This window comes from Chiloscyllium plagiosum, unplaced genomic scaffold, assembly GCF_037043375.1.
Source record: "Chiloscyllium plagiosum isolate Xiang-an unplaced genomic scaffold, Cpla_swu_hap1 HiC_scaffold_6, whole genome shotgun sequence".
Classification (NCBI taxonomy): domain Eukaryota; kingdom Metazoa; phylum Chordata; class Chondrichthyes; order Orectolobiformes; family Hemiscylliidae; genus Chiloscyllium; species Chiloscyllium plagiosum.
This window is the reverse complement of record NW_028270144.1, coordinates 95,247,158-95,272,190: the sequence shown is the minus strand read 5'-3', so window position 1 is coordinate 95,272,190 and position 25,033 is coordinate 95,247,158. Positions and strand designations below refer to the sequence as shown.

General features: G+C 40.9%; 1 protein-coding gene across 1 annotated transcript in view; it reads right to left on the bottom strand.

Moving 5' to 3' along the window:
• The window catches only part of pds5b (PDS5 cohesin associated factor B), a 233,973-nt gene that overhangs the window by 51,993 nt on the left and 156,947 nt on the right, over positions 1-25,033 (bottom strand). Inside the window, exons 22-24 of the mRNA XM_087988236.1 lie at positions 24,204-24,272; positions 12,712-12,848; positions 6,097-6,220 (exon numbers count right to left, since the gene is read on the bottom strand). Of these exons, the coding sequence (XP_087844362.1) occupies positions 6,097-6,220; positions 12,712-12,848; positions 24,204-24,272 (330 nt within the window). The remainder of the gene's footprint in view (positions 1-6,096; positions 6,221-12,711; positions 12,849-24,203; positions 24,273-25,033) is intronic.

The window sequence follows — 25,033 nt, the reverse complement described above, 5'->3', positions numbered from 1 at the left end:
CACACACAAAAGGGTTCGGTAAACAAGGAGATTATGGATAGTAGGCCAGGGGGTTTGGGAGACCCTGCATAACAGATAATAAAAAGGACAATGTACTGAGATGCACTGAAAACAACCCACAAGAGTACATGTGAGTGGGTGACTGTGCTAAAAGCAAGCCATCTCATAATAGGAATTGGTGTGAGCCTAAGACAGAGGAGCAGAATTAGGGCATTCAGCCCATCGGGTCTTCTCTGCCATTCAAATCATGGTTAAGTTTCTCAATGCCATTCTCCCCATAACCTTTGATCCCCATAACAATCATTTGACTAAACAATCTGTCTTAAATATACTCAATGACCTTGCCTCCACAGCCTTCCTTGGCAGTGAATTCCATAGATTCACCACTCTCTAGATGAAGAAGTTTTTCCTCATCTCCATTCTAAAGGGTTGTCACTTTACTCTAAGTCTGTGCCCACGGATCCTAGTCTCTCTGACCAATGAAAACATCTTTTCAACATTTGTTCTGTCCAGGTCATACAGGATTCTGGAGGTTTCAATTAAATTCCCTCCTTATCCTTCTGATCTCCATCACAGGGGCAGGAATGGTCCTTCAGGGATAGTTGCTTCATGTTCTAGGGTTTAGAACATTTAGAAAGAACAGGGAGGGTGGACAAAGAGGAGGGGGTGTAGCACTGCTAATCAGAATGTGCATCACAGCTACAGAAACGAAGGTTGTTGAGGAAGATTTGTCTACTGAGTCTGGGTGGAAGTTAGGAACAGCAAGGGAACAGCCACCGCATTGGGGACTTTCTACAGACCACCTAATAGCAGGAGAGAGATTGGAGATCTCATAAGCGAGCAGATTCTGGAAAAATGCAAATGTAGCAGGGTTGTTGTTATGGGTGATTTCAACTTGCCCATTATCGACTGGAACCTCCTAAGTGCAGATGGTTTGGATGGAGCCGTTTTTGTCAGGTGTGTGCAGGAGGGTTTCCTTACTCAGTATGTAGACAGACTGACAAGGCCATTTTGGATTTGGTGCTCTGCAATGAGCCAGGACAGAGGTCAGGTCTCGCGATGGGACAGCACTTTGGTGAAAGTGATCACAATTGCCTCACATTTACTATAGCCTTGGAGAGGGAAAGGAGCAGTTACTGATGGAAGATATTTAATTGGGGAAAAGGAAATTATGACACTATCAGACAGGAGTTGGGAAGTACAGACTGGGAGCTATTGTTCCACACAAAGTCTCCACAGGTCTGTTGTGCCCCATTTAAGGAGCAGTTGTTGCGAGTGATGCACAAATTTGTTCTTCTGAGACAGGTAAGAAGGGGTTAGATTAAGGAACCTTGGATGACGAAAACAGAGGAACATCTCGTCAAAAGGAAGGAAGCAGTTTACGTAAGGTGGAGGGAGCAAGGATCTAGCACAGCTTTAGAGGATTACAGGCTTGCTAGGAAGGAGCTCAGAAATGGACCGAGGAGAGCCAAGAGGGAGCATGAAAAAGGCTTGGCAGTAAGGATTTGGGAGAACCCAAAGGTATTTTAATCATACGTGAGGAATAAGAGAATGATCAGGGAGAAGGTAGGGCTGATCAGGGATAGTGTAGGGAACTTGTGTGTGTGGAGTCTGAGCAGATAGGGAAAGCTGAAATGAGTTTTTTGCTTTGGTTTTCACCAAGGAAAGGGAACTTGTTGTAAATAAAAACTTAGAGGAGCTGGGATACAGTCTTGACCAGAACAAGATTAATAAAGTTGATATGCTAGAAATTTTGGAAAACATTAAGATTGATAAGTCCCCCGGGCCAGACCAGATTTACCCTAGGCTGCTCCGGGAAGCGAGAAAAGAGGTTGCTAAGCCACTGGTGAGAATATTTGCCGCCTCACTCTCCACAGAAGTTGTACCAGAGGATTGGAGGAGGCGAATGTTGTTCCTCTTTTCAAGAAGGGTAATAGGGAAATTCCTGGCAATTACAGACCAGTCAGTCTTACGTCTGTGGTCAGCAAAGTTTTGGAAAGAATTCTGAGGGATAGGATTTATGAGTATTTGGCAAAAGTATAGTGTGATTAAAGGCAGTCAGCATGGCTTTGTGAGGGGCAGGTCATGCCCCTCAAATCTTTTTGAGTTCTTTGAGGAGGTGTCCAGACAGGTCGACGTTCGAGCAGTGGATGTGGTGTATATGGATTTCAGCAAGGCATTTGATGGGGTTCCCTATGGTAGGCTCATTCATAAAGTCAGGAAGTATGGGATACAGGGAGATTTGGCTATCTGGATCCAGAATTGGCTGGGTGACAGAAGGCAGAGTGTGATTGCAGATGGAAAGTATTCTGCCTGGAGGACAGTGTTGAGTGGGGTCCCGCAGGGCTCTGTACTTGGGCCTCTGCTCTTTGTAGTTTTTATAAATGACTTGGATGAAGAAGTTGAGGGGTGGGTTAGTAAACTTGCAGATGACACAAAGGTTGGAACTGTCTTCGACAGTATAGAGGGCTAGATTTTATTGGTCCTCGGATGCTGCCTGAACTGCTGTGCTTTTCCAGCACCACTAATCCAGAATTTGGTTTCCAGCATCTGCAGTCATTGTTTTTACCTAGAGGGCTACTGCAGGCTGAAGCGCAACATAGACAGGAAGCAGAGCTGGGCTGAGAAATGGCAGATGGAGTTCAAGCTGAATAAATGCGAAGTGATGCATTTTGGAAGGTCGAACTTGAATGCTGAATATAGGATTAAAGACAGGATTCTTGGCAGTGTGGAGGAATAGAGGGATCTGGGTGTGCAAGCACATAGATCCCTCAAAGTTGCCACCCAAGTGGATAGGGTTGTGAAGAATGCATATGGTGTTTTGGCTTTCATTAACAGGGGGAATCAAGGTTCAGAGCCGCGAGGTTTTGCTGCAGCTCTACAAGTCCCTGGTGAGACCACATTTGGAATATTGTGTCCAGTTCTGGTCGCCCCACTATAGGAAAGATACAGAGGCTTTGGAGAGGGTGCAAAGAAGGTTTACCAGGATGCTGCCTGCACTGGATCACTTGCCTTATGAAGAAAGGTTGAATAAGCTTGGACTTTTCTCTCTGGAGAGAAGGATGAAGAGAGGAGACCTGATCGAGGTGTACAAAATAATGAAAGGAATAGATAGAGTCAATAGCCAGAGACGTTTCCCTAGGGCAGGATTGACTGGTAAGAGAAAATATAGTTTGAAGATATTAGGACGAAGGTATAAAGGAGACGTCAAAGGTAGGTTCTTTACACAGTGTCGTGAATGCATGGAATGCCTTGCCAGCTGTGGTGGTGGAAGCAGAGTCATTGGGGACATTTATGCGACTGCTGGACATGCACATGAATAGCAGTGAGTTGAGGGGTGCATAGGTGAAGTTACTATATTTTACATTAGGATTAAATCTCGGCACAACATCATGGGCCAAAAGGCCTGTTCCGTGTTGTACATTTCTATGTTCTCCCCTTTAGAAAATAGTCCATGCTTCAATTCTTCTTACTAAAGTGCATGATCTCACACTTTCTTACGTTGTACTCCACCTGCCACTTCTTGGTCGACTCTCCTAACCTGTCCAAATCCTTCTGCAGCCTCCCCAACCTCCTCAATACTACCTGTCCCTCTACCTATCTTTGTATCATCTGCAAATTTAGCCATGGTGTCTTCAGTGTGGAGTGGCTGAAAAACATGAATGGAAGAAATCACACTCTAAAAAAGTTTTGAACTCAATACGGACTCATTGCTGCATAAACTGAACACTACATTGTTTGACTCAGAGGTGAGAATGTTACCAGTGAGCTATGGTTATCCTGTTCTCTGGTCATGAATGACCAAACTCACTCAGGGCATTTATACACACCACTTGAAGCTGGAAATGTTGTAATGAACTTTGAGAAATTATGTATCACTTCAAATCAGAAAGGGGTACAGTTCAAAAAAGAAATCCATGTTTATTTATCGCATCTTTTCTGTCAAAAGTGAAAGAATTCTTAGAAAATGCTCGCAAATATTCAGGACAGTCTTCAGGTTCCACTGGGTCACTATTCTAACTGGATTAAATCTCAGCCACACTACATCACAGCACACTTGTTCTCATCTGACCGTGTTAAGACTCAACAGAAAACAATTGACCTTCTTTCGGAAATAGGGTCCTGGCTGTTACAAGAGTATCAACCAAGGCCTAAAATTTGTAATCCAGTTCATACTGTATAGCTGAAAACAATATCTCAACAACCGATTGAGGATAAAGAATTTTCACCCTTAAAGATCCAAGAACCGAATTATTGAAAAGTACCATATTCCAACGCTTCCATATTAAAACATTGGCAAAAATTAGAAGATGTCATACGGCACTAAAACCATATCATTATATTTGCTAGGTGTTTAGTTAGGAGCACAGCACTTAAATAACATAATAGAATGACCACAATATGATCAAATTCATCATCAAGATGAAAAATGATGCAGTTAATTCTGAATCCAAATAGAGGAAACTACAACAGTATGAGGCACAAGTTGGCTATGACAGATGGGGAACATTATTTCAAAAGGGCTGGAAAACATTCAGAGTTAACATGGCTGAACTGTAGCCATTGTTTATTCTTGTCTGGCACAAAATAAAATGACAAGTTATGGTTTGGCCACCTTCACAAGGGAAATTAGATAGTATTAGATCTATGGAAGAAGCATAGAAATTGGCCCAAAAAAACACCCAAGGAGTGGCAGCAGTTTATATTTCAGCAAAGTATGACAGTAATTTTGGAGGGAATATAAAGACAGACTGTAAAGGTTTCTTTAGAAACACACAAAAAAAAACAATGGGTGAAGGCAAATATAGGTTTCTTATGGTCATAAAGGGGAATTTATAATAAGGAGCAAAGAAATGGCTGATCGAGTTTGGTTCTGCCTTCACGGAGGACACAAATAACATATCAGAAATGTAAGGGGCTAAGAGAGTTGCTTAGAAATGGAACAAATCTAAACCTATTGATATTGTGACACCAATATCCAATTTTTGAACATCAGATTGAACAACAGATTGGTGGTCGCTTTTAGCGAACGCTACACATATCAGATTGTCAATAAATGCTTGAAAAAGTGCAGACAACATCTCTGACAGTTCAGCTGATTAAAAGGAATTTATAAACTTTATCCAATGAGAACAAGACTCTAAGGTTCATTTGTTTATCTATGCTGAATCAGTTAATCTGAAAAAGATGTCAGCTGGAAAAATTCCTAAAATGACCACTGCATCCTACACAGAGGAACATAGAGAAAGCCTATTATGCTCAAATGTGATATTGAATGACAATAGGATTGAAGTTACTGCAGCACCCTATGTAGCTAATCAATCAGCATTTACTCAGAACACTGGTTCACATGAACAGCTATTTGAGATAATGCATTAAGAAACATACATTATCAACTTTTGCAGAGCAGAGGAATTGTATGGCATAAAAATAAATTGACAAAAAACATTCAAAAACAGTGACTTTTCAAACATGTGGCAGTACTTATCATTGTCATCATGACAAATGAAAGAACCAGCGTAACAAATTATCATAGCGTAATGGATGGAGGAAGGGGAATTGGATAAAAGACATGACATAAGTCTTGGGACTAATTTTGGGAGCCATTTTTGCAAGCTTGTTAGAGTATACTATTTTTCCATTGGTAACAACTTTGCCAAAAAAGAGCAATTCTGTGTGAGGACAGTTAAGTATAAGTTTGAAAAATTATAGTGCACTGCAAAATTTGTTTTTCTTACAGGGTAAAAAGCAGCAGCATTCTAGAAACAAGAGTTTTATCTTACTAATAATGATGTTTGTTTGGAGCATAATATAGGTTTTTAACATTTGTAAACAAAACCTACCCACTGACTATTCTTATGACAGAGTATGGAAATTGAATGAAATCGCCAATAAAAAATATCAAGACTCATTTTCAAGCTAAAATCTCCATTCTGCAATATTTTCAATATAAACATTAAAATTTGTAACCATAAAACTAAAAAAAACCATGTTGACATCAACTTACTTCTTTATATCTGGAAGTCAGAAATTTTTAAAAACCCAATCCACTGACAAAAATGGCAATTACATTTTAAGATAGATAAAGCCACTTACATTCATTACCAGTGCACATAACTGAAACTGTTCTAGTGTAATGATTTCATAGTAACAGGGCTCCTGTGCTAATTTCAAAACAGCACAACCAGCTGCCAGACGCAAACGTGACATATCAGGTTTGCTGCAAAAAAACACAAAAACAGAAAAGTTATTTGGACAGTCATCTCTAATTTAGCCCCAATGTAGATGATGACCTTGTGTTCAATACAAGATTTTAAATAGACCTGACTAATTATCAAACATCATGTTTCTATATAAAAAAAACTTATTCAATTTGATAATATTTCTGAGCAAAAAAACATTAGCTGCTCATATAACTCACTCTGGTTTCACTTTAGATAAATAAACCTTTTGTTAAGTACGTTTTGCTATTTAACACTAAAGCTACATACGAATTCCCAGCAAGGCACCAGAATAAATATCGCAGATTACTAAACAGCAAATAACTGTAATGTCCACATGTTCAATTTTTTTTAAAAATTGAATCGACAACTAAACTAAAGCCATAGTGAAATTAGATTTAGACAGATGGCTTTCTCTTGTCAACAAAAAGCTATACATATTGTGATTAAAAACCTGGCAAGCTAATTTACAAATGATTTGACACTCTGTTCCATCCTCATGGCAGATAGTTATGAGGAACATGAGTTTTTCAGAGGCTGTTACATGAAGGCATAGCCCAAGAACTAGATTGAAATCAAGCCCAGATTAATGACATTCCATCCACTAAGTCCTTGAAATGAAGTGTGGGCAATGTTACTTCAGTATCTAGTCCACAACAGAATAATGCAACATTTAATTCAATAATTTGATCCGTTCTTCAAACAAGCAAAATGTTTTCTAATAGAGGCATGGAGTTTCCTTTGTGGTCATAACCAAAACCTATTATCATCTCTATTTTACTGAAGTCAAGTAAGGTACAAGTATCAGCACATGTTTAAATTTAAGTGAGTAAATAGTGTAAACAAACACACCAAGAAAAGCTATGGATTCCCAGCATACAAACTCTCATATTTAAGAAAGTGTCAACTCATTTGACCATCATTCATACTCATCAGGCACAGAAGCTTAGGAACCTATAATCCAGGAACCTTTTCAATTGTTAATGTGACTTCAGAAACAATCACAGAATGGTTACAGCACAGGACATAACCCTTTACTGGTCATATCTCAGAAGCAGCAATTCACCTAATACTGCTCCCCCACCTTCTTCCTCTATGCCTTGTTGGAAATGCATAGCCCTTAAAAATAACTGAAGGAATCTGGAAGAGATGAAGGAATTGGACAACTCCTGGCATTCGGAGGGTTTTATCAATATGACAAATATATCAATATGGCAAACCAAGCTTTTAAGAGATAACATGAGAGTTTTACGGATTTAATTGCTGGACAAACTGGTTTGGAAGATGCTTTATGCATAATGCTGCCAAGCAATAGTCTCTGGTTTGGAATTGATATTTTCCATTATTCCTATCAGTTGAAGAGAAACCTTTAAGCTGGAAAGGCCATACTCTGGAGTCTCCTAAAAAGCAAGTAGAAAACTGTAAACTGCAAGTATCCTTTTCTCTTCGCTGTAACATCATAAGAATCTCAAAAAGCAAATTATCAGGATATTCAACAGAATCTCATCGTCTCCAGTCCGATTTAAGATATCATTTATTCTGTGGCTGTTTGCATTTCAATCTTATCACCTGGAGATCGATTACAAGAGCTCTTCCCATTTTTATCCTTTGAGTTTGGAGTCTTGGTGCACCATGGCTTTTTTTCCAGTTGTTAAACAGTTCAAACTTTGCAACTCGCGTGTTGCTCAAGTTCTTCATCCCCTCAACAACACTCAATTTTACTTTTACAGTCCAAACCTTCACATTCTTCTGAAAGTATGGCATGCAGAACAGGATACTCTTCTCCAGCCAAGACTGAACACATGCATTTTAAAAAGGTTTAACATATCCTCCTTGTTTAGTTACCGATGGTCCACTGATAGTCAAACATACTGCTTTCTTTATTAACGACTCTCTTAACCTATCCAGTTATCTGAGCAAATATGCCCGCCAGGTCTTTCTGTTCCTGTAATAACCTATAGAATTGTACCTTTTATTTTGTATTGTCTCTCTACATTCTTTGTGCCAAAATTCATTACTTTACACTTCTCTGCATTAAATTTGATCTGACATTAGTCCATCCATTCCACCAACTTGTCGATGACCTTTGAAGTTCTACACTATCCCTTACACAGTTCAGAACACTTTCAAATTCTGTACCATCTACAAGTTTGAAAATTATGCCCTATACACCGAGGCCATAAAAAATCAATGCAAAGAAATAAAAAAATCAAGCAGATCAGAAGAAAGATACATTCCAAAACTCAAAAGTGACAATAAAACACAAACCACATTCTTTCCAACACAATAAGTCAATGAGATCAGATCATAAGAAATATGTAATGGCCATGATATTTACTTCTATTAGTGCTAAGAATTCATCCATTTTGCAATGAATTTTGCTTGCATTCAAATAAAGAGTTTTTAATTCTGTCTCTTCAATGAAAAGAAATCCTCTGAGCAAATACAGTTGGTGGCTTCTTGCATTTAGACTTAGGATGAGATTAGCAGTGTGAAGAAGCTTTGATGGACAACTGTAAAAAGACTGCAAGTCTGTCCTGAAGAATTATATTTGACGCAAAACATTAACTCTCTCTCTCTCTCCACAAATGCTGCCAGACCTACTGAGTTTCTCAAGCATTTTACAACATAGAAAAGTACAGCACAGAACAGGCCCTTTGGCGCACGATGTTGTGCCGAGAGTTAATCCTAATGTAAAATATAGTAACAACCTATGCACACCTCAACTCACTGCTATCCATGCCCATGTCCAGCAGTCGCTCAAATGTCCCCAATGACTCTGCTTCCACCACCACCACCGCTAGTAACGCATTCCATGCATTCACAACTGTGTAAAGAACCTACCTCTGACGTCTCCTTTGTACCTTCCTCCTAATATCTTCAAACAATGACTCCATGTACCAGTCAATCCTGCCCTGGGGAAAAAAAGTCTCTGGCTATTGACTCTATCTATTCCTCTTATTATCTTGTACACCTCGATCAGGTCTCCTCTCTTCATCCTTCTCTCCAGAGAGAAAAGTCCAAGCTTATTCAACCTTTCTTCATCAGGCAAGCCATCCAGTCCAGGCAGCATCCTGGTAAACCTTCTTTGCACCCTCTCCAAAGCCTCTGTATCTTTCCTATAGTAGGGCGACCAGAACCGGACACAATATTCCAAATGTGGTCTCACCAGGGACTTGTAGAGCTGCCGCAAAACCTCGCGGCTTTTAAACTCGATCCTCCTGTTAACGAAAGCCAAAACATCATATGCTTTCTTAACAACCCTATCCACTTGGGTGGCAACTTTGAGGATCTATGTACTTGCACACCCAGATCCCTCTGTTCCACCACACTGCCAAGAATCCTGTCTTTAATCCTATATTCAGCATTCAAGTTCGACTTTCCAAAACGCATCATTTCGCATTTATCCAGGTTGAACTCAACCTGCCATTTCTCATCCCAGCTCTGCATCCCGTCTATGTCGCGTTGCAGCCTGCAGTATTCCCACTCAACACTGTCCTCCAGGCAGAATACTTTCCATCTGCAATCACACTCTGCTTTCTGTCACCCAGCCAATTCTGGATCCAGATAGCCAAATCTCCCTGTATCCCATACTTCCTGACTTTATGAATGAGCCTACCATAGGGAACCCCATCAAATGCCTTGCTGAAATCCATATACACCACATCCACTGCTCAAACGTCGACCTGTCTGGACACCTCCTCAAAGAACTCAATAAGATTTGAGGGGCATGACCTGCCCCTCACAAAGCCATGCTGACTGCCTTTAATCACACTATACTTTTGCCAAATACTCATAAATCCTATCCCTCAGAATTCTTTCCAAAACTTTGCTGACCACAGACGTATGACTGACTGGTCTATAATTGTCAGCGATTTCCCTATTACCCTTCTTGAAAAGAGGAACAACTTTTGTCTCCTCCAATCCTCCGGTACGAATCCAGTGGAGAGTGAGGAGGCAAATATTCTTGCAGGCAGCTTAGCAACCTCCTTTCTCGCTTCCCAGAGCACCCTAGGATAAATCTGGTCTGGCCCGGGGGACTTATCAATCTTAATGTTTTCCAAAATTTCTAGCACATCAACATCATCAATCTTGTTCTGGTCAAGACTGTATCCCAGCTCCTCTAAGTTTTCATTTACAACAAGTTCCCTTTCCTTGGTGAAAACCAAAGCAAAAAACTCATTTCGGCTTTCCCTATCTGCTCAGACTCCACACACACAAGTTTCCTCCGCTATCCCGATTGGCCCTACCTTCTCCCTGACCATTCTCTTATTCCTCACGTATGAGTAAAACGTCTTTGGGTTCTCCCTAATCCTGCTTACCAAGCCTTTTTCATGCCCCCTCCTGGCTTTCCTCAGTCCATTTCTGAGCTCCTTTCTAGCAAGCCTGTAATCCTCTAAAGCTGTGCTTGATCCTTGCTTCTTCCACCTTACATAAGCTGCCTTCTTCCTTTTGACGAGAAGTTCCTCTGTTCTCGTCATCCAAGGTTCCTTAATCTTACCTCTTCTTACCCATCTCAGAGGAACAAATTTGTGCATCACTCGCAACAACTGCTCCTTAAATAGTCTCCACATGTCTGCTGTACCTTTTCTGTTGAACAATTGCTTCCAGTCTATACTTCCCAACTCCTGTCTGATAGAGTCATAATTTCCTTTTCCCCAGTTGAATATCTTCCTTCGGTAATTACTCCTTTCACTTTCCAAGGCTATGCTAAATGTGAGGCAGTTGTGATCACTGTCACCAAAATCTTCTCGCACCACGAGATCTGACACCTGTCCTCGCTTGTTGCAGAGCACCAAATCCAAAATGGCCTCTCCCCTCGTCGGTTGGTTGACATACTGAGTAAGGAAACCCTCCTGAACACGCCTGACAAAATTGGCTCCATGCAAACCATCTGCACTTAGGAGGTTCCAATCAATATTGGGAAAGTTGAAATCACCCATAACAACAACCCTGCTACTTTTGTATTTTTCCAGAATCTGCTCGCTTATGAGATCTTCAATCTCTCTCCTGCTATTCGGTGGTCTGTAGAAAGTCCCCAATGCGGTGGCTGTTCCCTTGCTGTTCCTAACTTCCACCCATACTGACTCAGTAGACAGATCTTCCTCAACAACCTTCGTTTCTGTAGCTGTGATGCACGCTCTGATTAGCAATGCTACACCCCCTCCTCTTTGTCCACCCTCCCTGTCCTTTTTAAGGGTTCTAAACCCTAGAACATCAAGCACCCATTCCTGCCCCTGTGAAACCCACATCTCTGTTATAGTCACAACATCGTAGTCCCAAGTACTGATCCATGCTCTAAGTTCGTCACTCTTATTTCGGACACTCCTTGCATTAAAGCAGACACACATTTAACCAATCCCTTTGTTTCATCACGTGAGAAACCTTCCCTTTTAAATTCAATATATCCTGTCACATCTGTAACTGACCCCCTCTCAGACATGTGGCTCTGTTTCCCACCCCCCTGCCAAATTAGTTTAAACCCTCCCTGTAAAAGAGACCATGTAGTCTTGGGCATACTGAGTTATATGTGTACCGCATATGCAACAATGATCAGTTTGTGTTCAGATTACATGCATTTCTGGGAATTCCAGGCCCAACAAGACAAAGGTTCACACAAGTTGAAAGTCTGATATTGAGGTTAAAACATGTCCCAGAGCTCCATAGTATCTAACCAAAGCCATCCACTGTCAAGATTAAAAGCATAAAATTTGAATCATCTGATTATATTCCCACATGCAGGAATGGTTTCTTTTGATTTCAAATTTATGGAAGTACAAAGCCAATAAGGACAATTCAGCTTACCTAGCTGTTTAAACCCATTAACGACTTTTAAAAGCAGCAAACACAGGAAACACTCAGCAGGTCCGACAGCATTTTTAGGAAGTAGAACAGTTAATATTTCAGGTTAACTAACTTAAAACTCACACCTGAAATATTAACAGCTTCTCTTTCCACAGATATGCCCTGATTTGCTGAGTACTTTCACAAAAACTTTAGGTTCACATTGTTAGGATCTGCAGCACTTCATTTTTCCTCCACTTAATCACCTACTCTTCCAAATATCTATTTATCAACTGAACTATTCAATTTCTTCCAATTTATTTGGCTCTACTGCTTCATTGAATAGTCTGTTACACATGTGCATTAACTACTTCATGGCAAAAGTGACAAAACAAATCTATTCTCTTTTGTTAAAACTTTTCGGGCACATTTCCTGATGAAGGGCTTATGCCCGAAATATTGATTTTCCTGGTCCTCAGATGCTGCCTGACCTGCTGTGCTTTTCCAGCACCACACTCTTGACTCTGGTCAGCTTATAATCAGAGTTAAATTTATGAATTCCTTTATCTATTCAGTACAAAACACACTGAATGGTAACCAAGTTTTATACTGTAACCATAATTTTCTATGGAACTATCTATTCACCCTGTGAGCTGATATACAAAACAATACACAAGTGAAAAGCATTTAGCTGATTATTACAAACCTAATTTTCCCCTGTTCTGTCAAGTCACCATCACTATGTAGTATAGCCGTTAATAGTCTCAAGGTAGAGGTTCCTGATTTATTTATATTGGTCCTCATTCCCATCAACCACCGCACCATCATCTTCATGGCCTGTATCTGTAAAATAAAGAAATCAACTTTGAAGCATTTAAAAATAACTGAGCTCAAAGTGTATTTTGGCACTTCACCAGGGAGCGACTCTACCTCATTGCCAGGGAACCAGGTTCAATTCTACCCTTGGGTGACTATGCACACACCACACAGACATTCTCCTAGTGTCTACATGGGTTTTCTCCAGGTGCCCCAGTGTTCTGCCCCAGTCTAAAGATGTGCAGGTTAAGTGAATTGGCCAAGCTAAATTGCCCATAGTGTCTAGGGATATGCAGACTAGGTGGACTAACCATGTAAACATCAAGGGCTATACGGATAGTGTGGTATGCTTTTCAGGCAGGCAGTGTTGACTTGACAGGCCAAATGGCCTGCTTCCACACTGCAGTGATTCTATAATCCTTTTCTACACAATTTTGACCATGTTAAACAGTTTTGGCAAATAATTTATGTTCCATTCAATGAACTATTCCTTTAGTGTACATTCAGAGCTACATACCTGGCTGACCCTGCAGATTGTTTGAATCATTGCAGTGAGCTATTTGCTACACACACTTCAACCTACCATCTCTATGTAGTGAGTAACTGGTGACTGTTGACTGATTCCACTTGTAATTATTTCACAATATAACTGGTCTGAGGCTCAAGTCTTCATAAGAACTTTATTGCTATTAACCACACTGGAACCAAAGCTCATCTTAACTGGAGGGAAACAAAATTCTGATAAGATACTATTGTAGGGGAGTCCTCAATGTTTGAAAAGACATTTGACTGTGTTTCTTACATTCAAACCTGAATACCTCAAACCTGATTTTTTGGTATAGCAGGCTCTGTTTAAAAAAGGTAAATACAATAGTCTGGTAACTGAACCCAAAAAGCTCTAAACAGGCCCAAACCAAACATTAATAATTTTTAATCGATATTGTTGAACTGGAATTGCTTTTTCTTTAAATTCAGGTCAGAATGATAACATGCTGGCTCAAGCAGGAACAAAACTGCACTAATTTAATTTTAAAAACTGGTACTAATTGGACAATATTGCTGAGCAACTGTGGTTGTTTCCACAGAAGTAGAGGTGTAGCTTTATTGAAATAGAACAAAGAATTAAGTTATTAGGGCAGGTTTGAGGACCTGAAGAATTGAAAAATTCATTGGAGTTTAAGATACATACATCAGGTAGCTAAAAATTAATTGTAGAATATACAGTTGTGATTGTCCTCTCATCAGGGGAGGTGACAATCTAGTGGTATTGCTGCTACTGTTGTCTTGTGTCATTGGTGTCGATATAGGTGTGAATTAAATAATACACTGCCTTTCTATTCCTCCTGACAAAACGTACAAGTTCATATTTTCTCATATTATACTCAGTCTGCCAAATATTTTCCTCCACTCACAACCTATTTACACTTCTGCAGACTCCAATTATGCAATAATCCTCTTACTATCAGAGACAGTTCAAGATAGCACTAGTGGGCGGCATGGTGGCACAGTGGTTAGCACTGCTGCCTCACAGCGCCAGAGACCCGGGTTCAATTCCCGCCTCAGGCAACTGACTGTGTGGAGTTTGCACATTCTCCCAGTGTCTGCGTGGGTTTCCTCCGGGTGCTCCGGTTTCCTCCCACAGTCCAAAGATGTGCAGGTTCGGTGAATTGGCCATGCTAAATTGTCCGTAGTGTTAGGTAAGGGGTAAATGTAGGGGTATGGGTGGTTTGCGCTTCGGCGGGGACTTGTTGGGCCGAAGGGCCTGTTTCCACACTGTAAAGTAATCTAATAATCTAATCTAATCTAATGATGAGACATCCCTCCCAGATCGTCTCAACGCCTTCTTTGCTCACTTTGAGCTGAATTTCGGCGGAGAGGTAACACTATTCCGACAGGTCCTGATGAACCTATCCCAACAGTCACTGCATCAGAAGTCAGATCAGCTTTCCTTCATGTGAATCCAAGGAAAGCGATGGGACCAGACGGAGTACCAGGCCGTGCACTCAGAGCATGCGCAGATCAATTGGCAGAGGTTTCCTTGGACATCTTCAGCAGGACACTGTTCCTGCCTGTTTCAAGAGGGCCAACATTATCCCTGTGCCTAAGAAGGCTCATGCAGCATATCTCAATGACTATTGCCCAGTGGCCCTAACTTCGGTGGTCATGAAGTGCTTTGAAAGGCTGGTCATGGCTTTAATCAACTCCAGCCTCCCCATTACTCTTGACCCACTCCAATTTGCCTATCAAACCAACAGATCCAGGTCAGATGCCATATCACTTGCCCTTTATTCCTCCCTAGAACATCTTGACACCAAGAACAGCTCCGTAAGAGTACTACTCATTGACTACAGTTCAGCCTTCAACACTATTATCCCCTCGAGACTGATTACTAAACTTAGTGATCTCGGACTAAGCCCTACTCTCTGCAACTGGATCCTCAGTTTCCTGACCCACAGGTGACAATCAGTGAAGATTGGGGTGCGTAAACAACCCCCTGCTGTACTCACTGCATACCCATGACTGTACTGCCAAATACCAAACGAATGCCATTTACAAGTTTGCGAATGACACCACCATAGTCGGTTGGATCTCAGATGGTGGTGAAACAGACTACAGACAGGAGGTGGAAGATCTGGAAAAATGGTCCACTGAGAACAACTGTTACTCACTCCCCCCTACACATTAATAGCACAGAGATGGAATGAGGAGTGTGCGTCAAACTCCTGGGAGTAGTCATCCCACAACAAGCTTTCTTGGACTCTTCATGTGGATGTACTGGTTACAAAAGGCCAAACAACGTTTCATCTTCCTCAGGCAGCTGAGGAAATTCAGCATGATGGCGAATACCCTTGCCAACTTTTATAGGTGTGCCATAGAGAGCATTCTGTCTGGATATATTACGACCTGGTATGGAAACTATACCATTCAAGATCAGAGACAGCTATAGCGAGTGGTGAACTCAGCTCGGACAATCATAAAAAGCCAACCTCCCGTCTTATAGAATCCATCTACCAGGCCCACTGTCAAGTAAAGGCTGTCAGCATTCTTAAAGATCCAACCCACCCTGGCAATGTTTTTCTACAACCTCTACCATCGGGGAGAAGGTACAGAAGTCTGAACACACGCACCAGCCTGTTTTGAAACAGTTTCTACCCTCATGTTGTTAGAATACAGAATGGACTCACATTCATAACTCTTAACTTTCATCTGTACCTGTGTTTTTGTTTTTGCTGCTGTTTACCTATTATTTATTATCTATGCCAATTAACTATGTGATCTGCCTGTATTGCTCGCAAGACAAAGCTTTTCACTGTGCCTCAGTACACATGACAATAAATTCAATTCAATTCACAACTTAGATTTGCTGGAGGGTTGCAAAGTATTTGAAATTTTGGATGAAGGAACAAACACAAGATCATAGCCTCAGCACTGATTTCTGTGACATTCCACCCATCACATCTCAGCAACTTGAAACTAATCCATTAGAAGTACTATTGCCTAATCAATCCTCTTTTCAGACTCTTATGTTGCCTCTAATATCACAAACTCTTATTTTGCATTGAAATCTTTGAGGTGGCACTATATCAATCTGTGCGCTGTACTTGGCTTTCCAGTGCACAGCTACTCATCCACATTTGTCCTTTCCTCAAAAGAACTCAAATTTGCCAAATGCTATTTCTCTTTCACAATCATGTTGACTCTGCCCGACTGTATTGCCAAATATTTTCTAAGTGCCCATGACAACTTCCTTAACAATAGATTGCAGCATTTTTCTAATGACAGATATTTAAAAACTAGCTTTAGTTTCCATCTTGCTCTTTTTACACATTCAGCCTTGATTAGAAGAGTCCCACATTCCAATGGGAGCTTTCCAGAATCCGGAGAATTTTGCAAAATTATCAATGCATCTATAATTCCACCAGCCAGTCTCAAGACCCTGAATTCCAGGTTGATGTTTATGACACCTGGGGTCTGATCAGTTTTTAGTTCAAGTAGTTTTCAGAGTACATATTCCCTGGTGATTGCCATCGTTTTAAGTTCCTCCTACCCTTTTACCTCCTGAGTCATAACTATTCCCAGGAAATTTGCATTCTTTGTAGTGAAGATAAATGCCAAATCTTCCATTGCTCAATTTACCATTATTCACTTGCCAAACATTCTCTAAAAAGACAAAACATGCAGCTTACGAACTCATTTCCCTTTTGAATACCCGAAGAAACTTTTCCTATCTAGAAATTTTTCTAGCTAGCTTTTCCTCATACCGGAATTTCTCCCTCCTTATTTAAGCTTTTCTTCCATTCTTAGTATTCTGTCCAGTCCTCTTCAAATTTGCCTGCTTTGTATACTATATAAATTCAGAATTTATTACTCATACATTTCCTATTCACGTACTTATCCAAATGTCTTTTAAATACTGTAACTTGACCTGCATCCACCACTTCCTCTGGAAGTTCATTCCACATACAAACCACTTTCTGTTTATAAAAAAAAGCCCCTCATTTTTTTTTTAAAAAACAACTTTCTCCTCTCACCTTAAAAATATGCCATCCAGTTTTGAACCCCCTATCCTATGGAAATGACCTTGGCTATTCAGCTTATCGATGCCCTTCACCATTTTATAAACTTCTAGATGGTCACTCCTCAACCTCTGACATTCCAGTGAAAAAAGTCCAGCCTATCCAGCCTCTCCTTTATAACTCAAACCCTCCATTCCCAGCACCAGCTTGACAAATCTTTTCTGAGTCCTCTCTAATTTAATAATATTCTTCCTACAACAGGGTGACTATAATTGCACACAGTACTCGAGAAGAGACCTCATTAATGTTCTGTACAACCCTCACCTCCCAACTCCTATATTCAAAAGGTCTGAGCAACGAAAGGAAAAGTGCTAAACTCTAAGCAGCCTATGACACAAATTTCAAAGAATTATATACTTGAACCCCCAAGGTCTCTCTATTCTGCAACTCTACCCAGGGTCCTACCTTTAACTGCATAAGTCCTACCCTGCTTGTTTGACTAAACTGCAATAATGCATATTTATCCAAATTAAATTCCATCTGCCACTTCTCAACCCACTGACCCAATTGATAAAGATCTCTTTGTAATCTTAGATAACCATCTTCACTGTCCACCATACCACCAAATTTGGGATTAGAGAACTGAAACCAATGCTTGATCAAGTGCAGTCAGCTACTTCCATATACCATGTGAAGTGAGCCAAACTGGCTGAAAATTAGCTTCTGTGAAGCCAGGATCCTCCAGAGAAGTCATAGATTCAGAGATGTACAGCATGGAAACAGACTCTTCGGTCCAACCGACCGGATATCCCAAACCAATCTAGTCCCACCTGCCAGCACCCAGCCCATATCCCTCCAAAACCTTCCTATTCCTATACCCATCCAAATGCCTCTTAAATGTTGCAATTGTACCAGCCTCCACCACATCCTCTGACAGCTCATTCCATACACGTACATCCCTGAGTGAAAATGTTGCCCCTTATTTCTCTTTTAAATCTTTCCCCTCTCACCCTAAACCTATGCCTTCTAGTTCCGGACTCCCCGACCCCAGGGGAAAGACTTTGCCTATTTACCCTATCCATGCCCCTCAATTTTGTAAACCTCTATAAAGGTCACCCCTCAGCCTTCGACACTCTAGGGAAAACAGCCCCACCCTGTTAAGCCTCTCCCTGTAGCTCAAAACCTCCAACCCTGGCAACATCCTTGTACATCTTTTCTGAACCCTTTCAAGATTCACAACATCTTTCCAATAGGAAGGAGACTAGGATTGCACGCAATATTCCAACAGTGGCCTAACCAATGTCCTGTCCAACTGCAACATGACCTCCCAACTCCTGTACTCAATACTCTGACCAATAAAGGAAAGCATACCAAACGCCTTCTTCACTATCCTACCTACCTGCGACTCCACTTTCAAGGAGCTATGAAAACATTTCTTGTGAAAGACTGTTCAAAGCTTAATTCTTGTCTATTCTTTGTACATGATTCCCCTTGTGAATATCCTGGCTGCAATTTTACAGGGTGACATTGTGAGGCTGACAGAGAGCTTGGAGTAGTAAAGCTTAGAGTCGCTAGACAAAATAATTTAATAGCAAAACACTTGTGTATAACAGAAATAAAAACAGAATAAACCAAAGTCACAGCAGTAAGATAGCATACATGGAGGAAAAAAAGTAATAATTTCATGTAAATTCTGTTTAAAGGACATTGTTAAAATACTTTAAAAAAAATTAAACCGAAATGCCGGTAAAACTCAGGAGGTCAGGCAGGATCTGCATTAAGAGAAATGGATTTAATATTTCAGGTCTGCAATCTATCCTCAGAACCAGGAACGGTTAAAAACACAATAGGTTTTGAGCAAGGTGTGGGCGGGGTAAGAACAAAATGAAGTTCAGTGACAAAATGGAAGACACAAGACAAAATTACAGAAAAGTTTGCCCTGCAGAGTCAAAGGTAATAGATATGAGACAAGAAAAAAAATCCAAAAAAAAATTGTGCCTAGAGCTGCTGTACTGCTAACTGAAATTAAAAGAAATAACTAAAACAAAGAAAGATAAAAGAACAAAATGAGGTGATCGAGTTTAAAGGTGTGTTATGATCCCAGCTGATGTTAGAACTGGACAATACATTGTAGCGTATCCCAGCTTGTTAGATCATATTTGTTTTGACAAAGGCTACTTCACTAAAATCAAAACATAAACATACAATACTGCACATTTTTGTTTTCACAATAAAACAGTCAAAATGTAGTTGAAGAAACTATCTACTTATAACACACTTATTAACACACAGTTAAAGTATAAGCCACTCATTCCAAAGAACACTGCAATACAAACTAAGAAAAACAACTTAGTAAAAGGTCATATTCTAACATTTTTCCTTATTTTTGATTCTGTACTGAAATGGAAAATAAGGGTTTTGTAAGCTAATGATGCATGAATGATTGCTGTATTCTTCAAAAGCAAGTTACCCAACATGCCAAGTGAGTGTTGTTTGCACAGCTAGTTGCACAACTAAGGCAAGTCTCAGTAGAGACAATCTGAGGCCAAGGCGTGTACAGGGGAACCTCAATTAGCCGAATATGATGGACGGGCACTATTTTGTTCGGATAATTGATTATTCGGTTAATCGATTAAATACCTTTCTTCTGGGGCTCGGAGTTTTTAAAGTCTACTCCTCGTTCAGAAGGCTGCAGCAGCACACAGTGCGTGAGATCCCACCCCAACTTCGCCCGACACCACACTCCCACCCCCGTGCTACACACACCCCGCCTCCAACCCCATGCAACACCACCCCACAGCTCCCAGTCCTGTGCAACACCGCACCCGCCCCAAACCCAGTCTAACACTGCTCCTGTCCCCAACCCCGTCCAACACCGCCCCCCAATCCCGTATACACCTGCCTCCTCTCTGGGGGCAGCTGGACTGGATAACAACAAGACTGCTGCAGTTGCTTTTGTGGGCAAGTCTCCAAATTGCGCGCACGTGCACGCACACATCTTTTTGACAGGTTCTACTGTTGCCCTGTACAGGACAATGTTGGAGAGATTATCTAGGGAAGGGGGGTTCAGGGTACACCCCTCTGAAGAACTCCAGGGAAAGTGTGGGGAGAGACAGAGAGGGCCTGTTGAATCACTGTAAACAAAAGACATGATCACCGTTGGAAACACATCTTTGATGTAATGTTTCCACCGGGACCTCGAGATCTCCTTCGGATAATCCGATTTTTGGATAATTGGTATTCAGATAATCAAGGTTCCTCTGTATATGAATGAAGCTCCAGCTGACAGGTTGCTGATTGGTTTGTAGTATGGCAACCAGTTTTCGATAACATAGGCCTTCTGCCTGCCAACAACAATGTGATTGGTTTCCAGATAGCTGAACAGCTTGTGGGTGTAAATGTTTTGAGGGAAAAGCCATCAGATTCGTGAAAAAGGGCAAGTGCTACCTCTTTTCTATGCAGTAAAACACACCTTAAACCGGAATAAGACTAGTTTATGGTTTCTTCAGCAGTGCTGTTAGCTGTGGTTCTTAAACAACTAGTCATAGACTTTAAGTGTGAACTAGCAACCCTGGACCTCCTGCAAGCAAGTGGAAGTACCTGAAGACGACAGATCAAGGACCAGCAAATCCTGACAAGCTGAAAAGAATCTCTCAGCAAACCTTGGGGACAGGGACCACTGAACTGCCTTTCCAGTTTTTTTACTTTGTCCATTACACCCTTGTTTATTTCGGTTTCTCATTATAGGACATGTAATTGGGAATTAACAAAGCTGTTAGAGTTTTAATTGGTACAGTCATGTCAAAAAATCTGCAGTTAGAATCTATTTGCAATAAATAGCAATTCCTAGTGAATACAAAAATCTGACCCACGCTATCTGTCTGGCTCTAAAAGGCAAGTAAAATTAGGAAATACTGCAGGTACTTCCACTTGCTTGCAGGAGGTCCAGGGTTGCTAGTTCACACTTAAAGTCTATGACTAGTTGTTTAAGAACCACAGCTAACAGCACTGCTGAAGAAACCATAAAAAAGCTTTAACTTTTGACAACTTCAGGAGTAACAGAACATGGCCTCTAGCATGCTACCTCTGAGGCATAACACAAATGCTTTTGTAAAATAGCCACAACACATCATTGGTACAGTATTCACACCAGAGTCCCATGTCTCTAAAACTTCAATAGATTGTCACTTAAAGACTGGAAATGCAGATATCTTCTCCTAGCATTATTCATGCACCCAAGTTTAAACAAGATCATTTTCAAACAACTCTTCTGGGTTTTATCCCAATATCTTTGGGATAGGAATAACACTAACTCAGTACTATAATAGGGACACAGGAACAGGAATACACCAGTCAGTCCCATGAGCCTGTTTCATTATTCAATGGGACCAATTGATTGGTAGCCTAACTCCAGATACTTGCCATTAGCTTATATCCTCAGATTTCTGTTAAGCAGAAGTACTTAGATTTAAAATGAACAACTCATCATGCATCCACTAATGTGTGAAAGAGAGCTACAACCTCTCCCACCTTGTGTGTGCACATGTTTCCCAACATCTCTCTTGAACAGACTTGCCCTAATTTGCAGACAATGCTCCCCTAGTTCGAGAATCCTTGAACAGTGTAAATTGTTTATCTTTATCTACCCTGTCTTTTCCTGTGAAAATCTTGCAGAGTTCAATCAGATTACCCTTTAACCTTCTAAATCCAAGAGAAAATAGATCTAATCTGAAAACCTCTCAGAACCTAACCCCTGAAGTTCAGGGATCATTTTTGTAGACCTATGTTGTACTACCTCTAACACAAATATATTCTTCAAAGTTTGTGCGAAGATTTGTAGCTCGGGTGCTCGTTGTTGTGGTTCTATTCGCCGAGCTGGAAGTTTTTGTTGCAAACGTTTCGTCCCCTGGCTAGGCGACATCATCAGTGCTTGGGAGCCTCCTGCGAAGCGCTTCTTTGATGTTTCCTCCGGTGTTTATAGTGGTCTGTCCCTGCCGCTTCCGGTTGTCAGTTTCAGCTGACCGCTGTAGTGGTTGGTATATTGGGTCCAGGTCGATGTGTTTGTTGATGGAGTTTGTGGATGAATGCCATGCCTCTAGGAATTCCCTGGCTGTTCTCTGTCTGGCTTGCCCTATGATAGTAGTGTTGTCCCAGTCGAATTCATGTTGCTTGTTGTCTGCGTGTGTGGCTACTAAGGATAGCTGGTCATGTCGTTTCGTGGCTAGTTGATGTTCATGTATGCGGATTGTTAGCTGTCTTCCTGTTTGTCCTATATAGTGTTTTGTGCAGTCCTTGCATGGTATTTTGTACACTACATTAGTTTTGCTCATGTTGGGTATCGGGTCCTTCGTTCTGGTGAGTTGTTGTCTGAGCGTGGCTGTTGGTTTGTGTGCCGTTATGGAACTGACAGCCAGACTACTGCGACCCCTAGGACTCATAACGGCACACAAACCAACAGCCACGCTCAGACAACAACTCACCAGAACGAAGGACCCGATACCCAACATGAGCAAAACTAATGTAGTGTACAAAATACCATGCAAGGACTGCACAAAACATTATATAGGACAAACAGGAAGACAGCTAACAATCCGCATACATGAACATCAACTAGCCACGAAACGACACGACCAGCTATCCTTAGTAGCCACACACGCAGACAACAAGCAACATGAATTCGACTGGGACAACACTACTATCATAGGGCAAGTCAGACAGAGAACAGCCAGGGAATTCCTCGAGGCATGGCATTCATCCACAAACTCCATCAACAAACACATCGACCTGGACCCAATATACCAACCACTACAGCGGACAGCTGAAACTGACAACCGGAAGCGGCAGGGACAGACCACTATAAACACCGGAGGAAACATCAAAGAAGCGCTTCGCAGGAGGCTCCCAAGCACTGATGATGTCGCCTAGCCAGGGGACGAAACGTTTGCAACAAAAACTTCCAGCTCGGCGAACAGAACCACAACAACAAATATATTCTCCTTAAAGTGTGGTGGCTGGATAGCTTAGTATGTCCTTCTCTTAACAGGAACACTGGTCTATATAAGCTGCTTAATCAAAGGACTTCAGAGGGCTGTCTCAAATCACTAAGAATGAACAGGAATCAATCACTCCACCGATGCGTGCTCCCTGCCAAGCTCCTGCAAAAACAGCAGTTACAGAAATCTCTAACAAACCTTGAAGTCCCTTTATTAATCTTGCTGGGCCACAAAACAATCTAAAAGGTAGACAAACTTTATTAATGGTGCATAAGTACTTCCCACAAACTGATTGAACAGAAATCATCATAGATAGATAAATCCTTAAGTTAAAATTCAAACCCACATCCCTCATTCACTCAATCTAAGAACTTGAGCTTGCAATAAATGAACTTAAAATACATATAAATCTCAGTTTATAGTCACAGGTATATTCCTGAAATTGTTCAACTCAACGTCAAGTCCAAAAAACTGGTAAGTGCTTACATGAAAAGATAAAGTGCTGCTCCTGAAGTTTATATTGAGTTTCAACTAGGATAGTGTAGCAGTTCAAGGGTGGAAATGTCAGCATGACAAGATGGAGAATTGAAACAACAGACCATTAGAAGCACACGATCATGCTTGCAGACAGAATTAAAGTTAAAATGATTAATAGCCTGCATTTTGTCCCCGTGGTGTTTTGGAGATCACATTGTGAACAATGAATATAGTAGGCTAGATTGAAAAAAAAACATACATAAATTACTGCTTCACTTGGAAAGCTAAAATAATTTACCTTAATCTACCATATCAGACTCTTTTTCGAACTTGAAAATACCTTAATGGCAAAGGCAGCAGAGGAAAATAGCAGCGTTTTTCTAAACAGCACTTACTTTTGTCAGTGTTTCAGGACAGACTTCATCATCTGGCACCCAAAGCTTTGTCGTCTTCTTCGCCGGAAACTAACAACAGAATGATAGTATCGATCCGTGAATAGTCAATCATTTGAATTTGACAGCTCTTGGGGGAAAAATCCTCACAACTGATAACAAATTTTTAATTTAGAAATAGTTATTGACCAATCAGAACAGCTGATCTGATCTGGAGAGATATTTAAAAATTTCTACAAACATGAGCTTTCTTCAAACTTTTTTCCCTCCTACCTAATAGTGCCAGGTAATGTTTAATAGGGTCATGGAAATAGCCCATAATAAAACACCAGAGCTGAAAATGTGTTGCTGGAAAAGCGCAGCAAGTCAGGCAGCATCCAAGGAGGAGAATCGATGTTTCGGGCATGAGCCCTTCTTCAGGAAGGGCTCATCCCAGCAACACATTTTCAGCTGTGATCTCCAGCATCTGCAGTCCTCACTTTCTCCCATAATAAAACACCAATAGAGTGCACTATACTAATGTGCGGTGCTGCAACAGCCAACCAGAAGCAAATATCCTGTTAATAGGAGGGTTTCCTTTTAGTGTTTACTTTCAAGATAACAGTTGTTTAACTTTGTTGTGAAAGGAAGTGCTCCAACTAGAGTGCAAAACAGCATTCAACTGGCTCAGTTCCAATATTATCACAACCACTCTGCTATCAATCTTAGCAATAAATTTGGGTATTTCTTTACTTGAGGAAAATACAGTAAGAAGTAATGAGTCAAATCAGTTCATTTAAATGTTTCCTACTTTCTCTATTTTTGACAGACATTAGCAGAAATCTGGGAGCAAG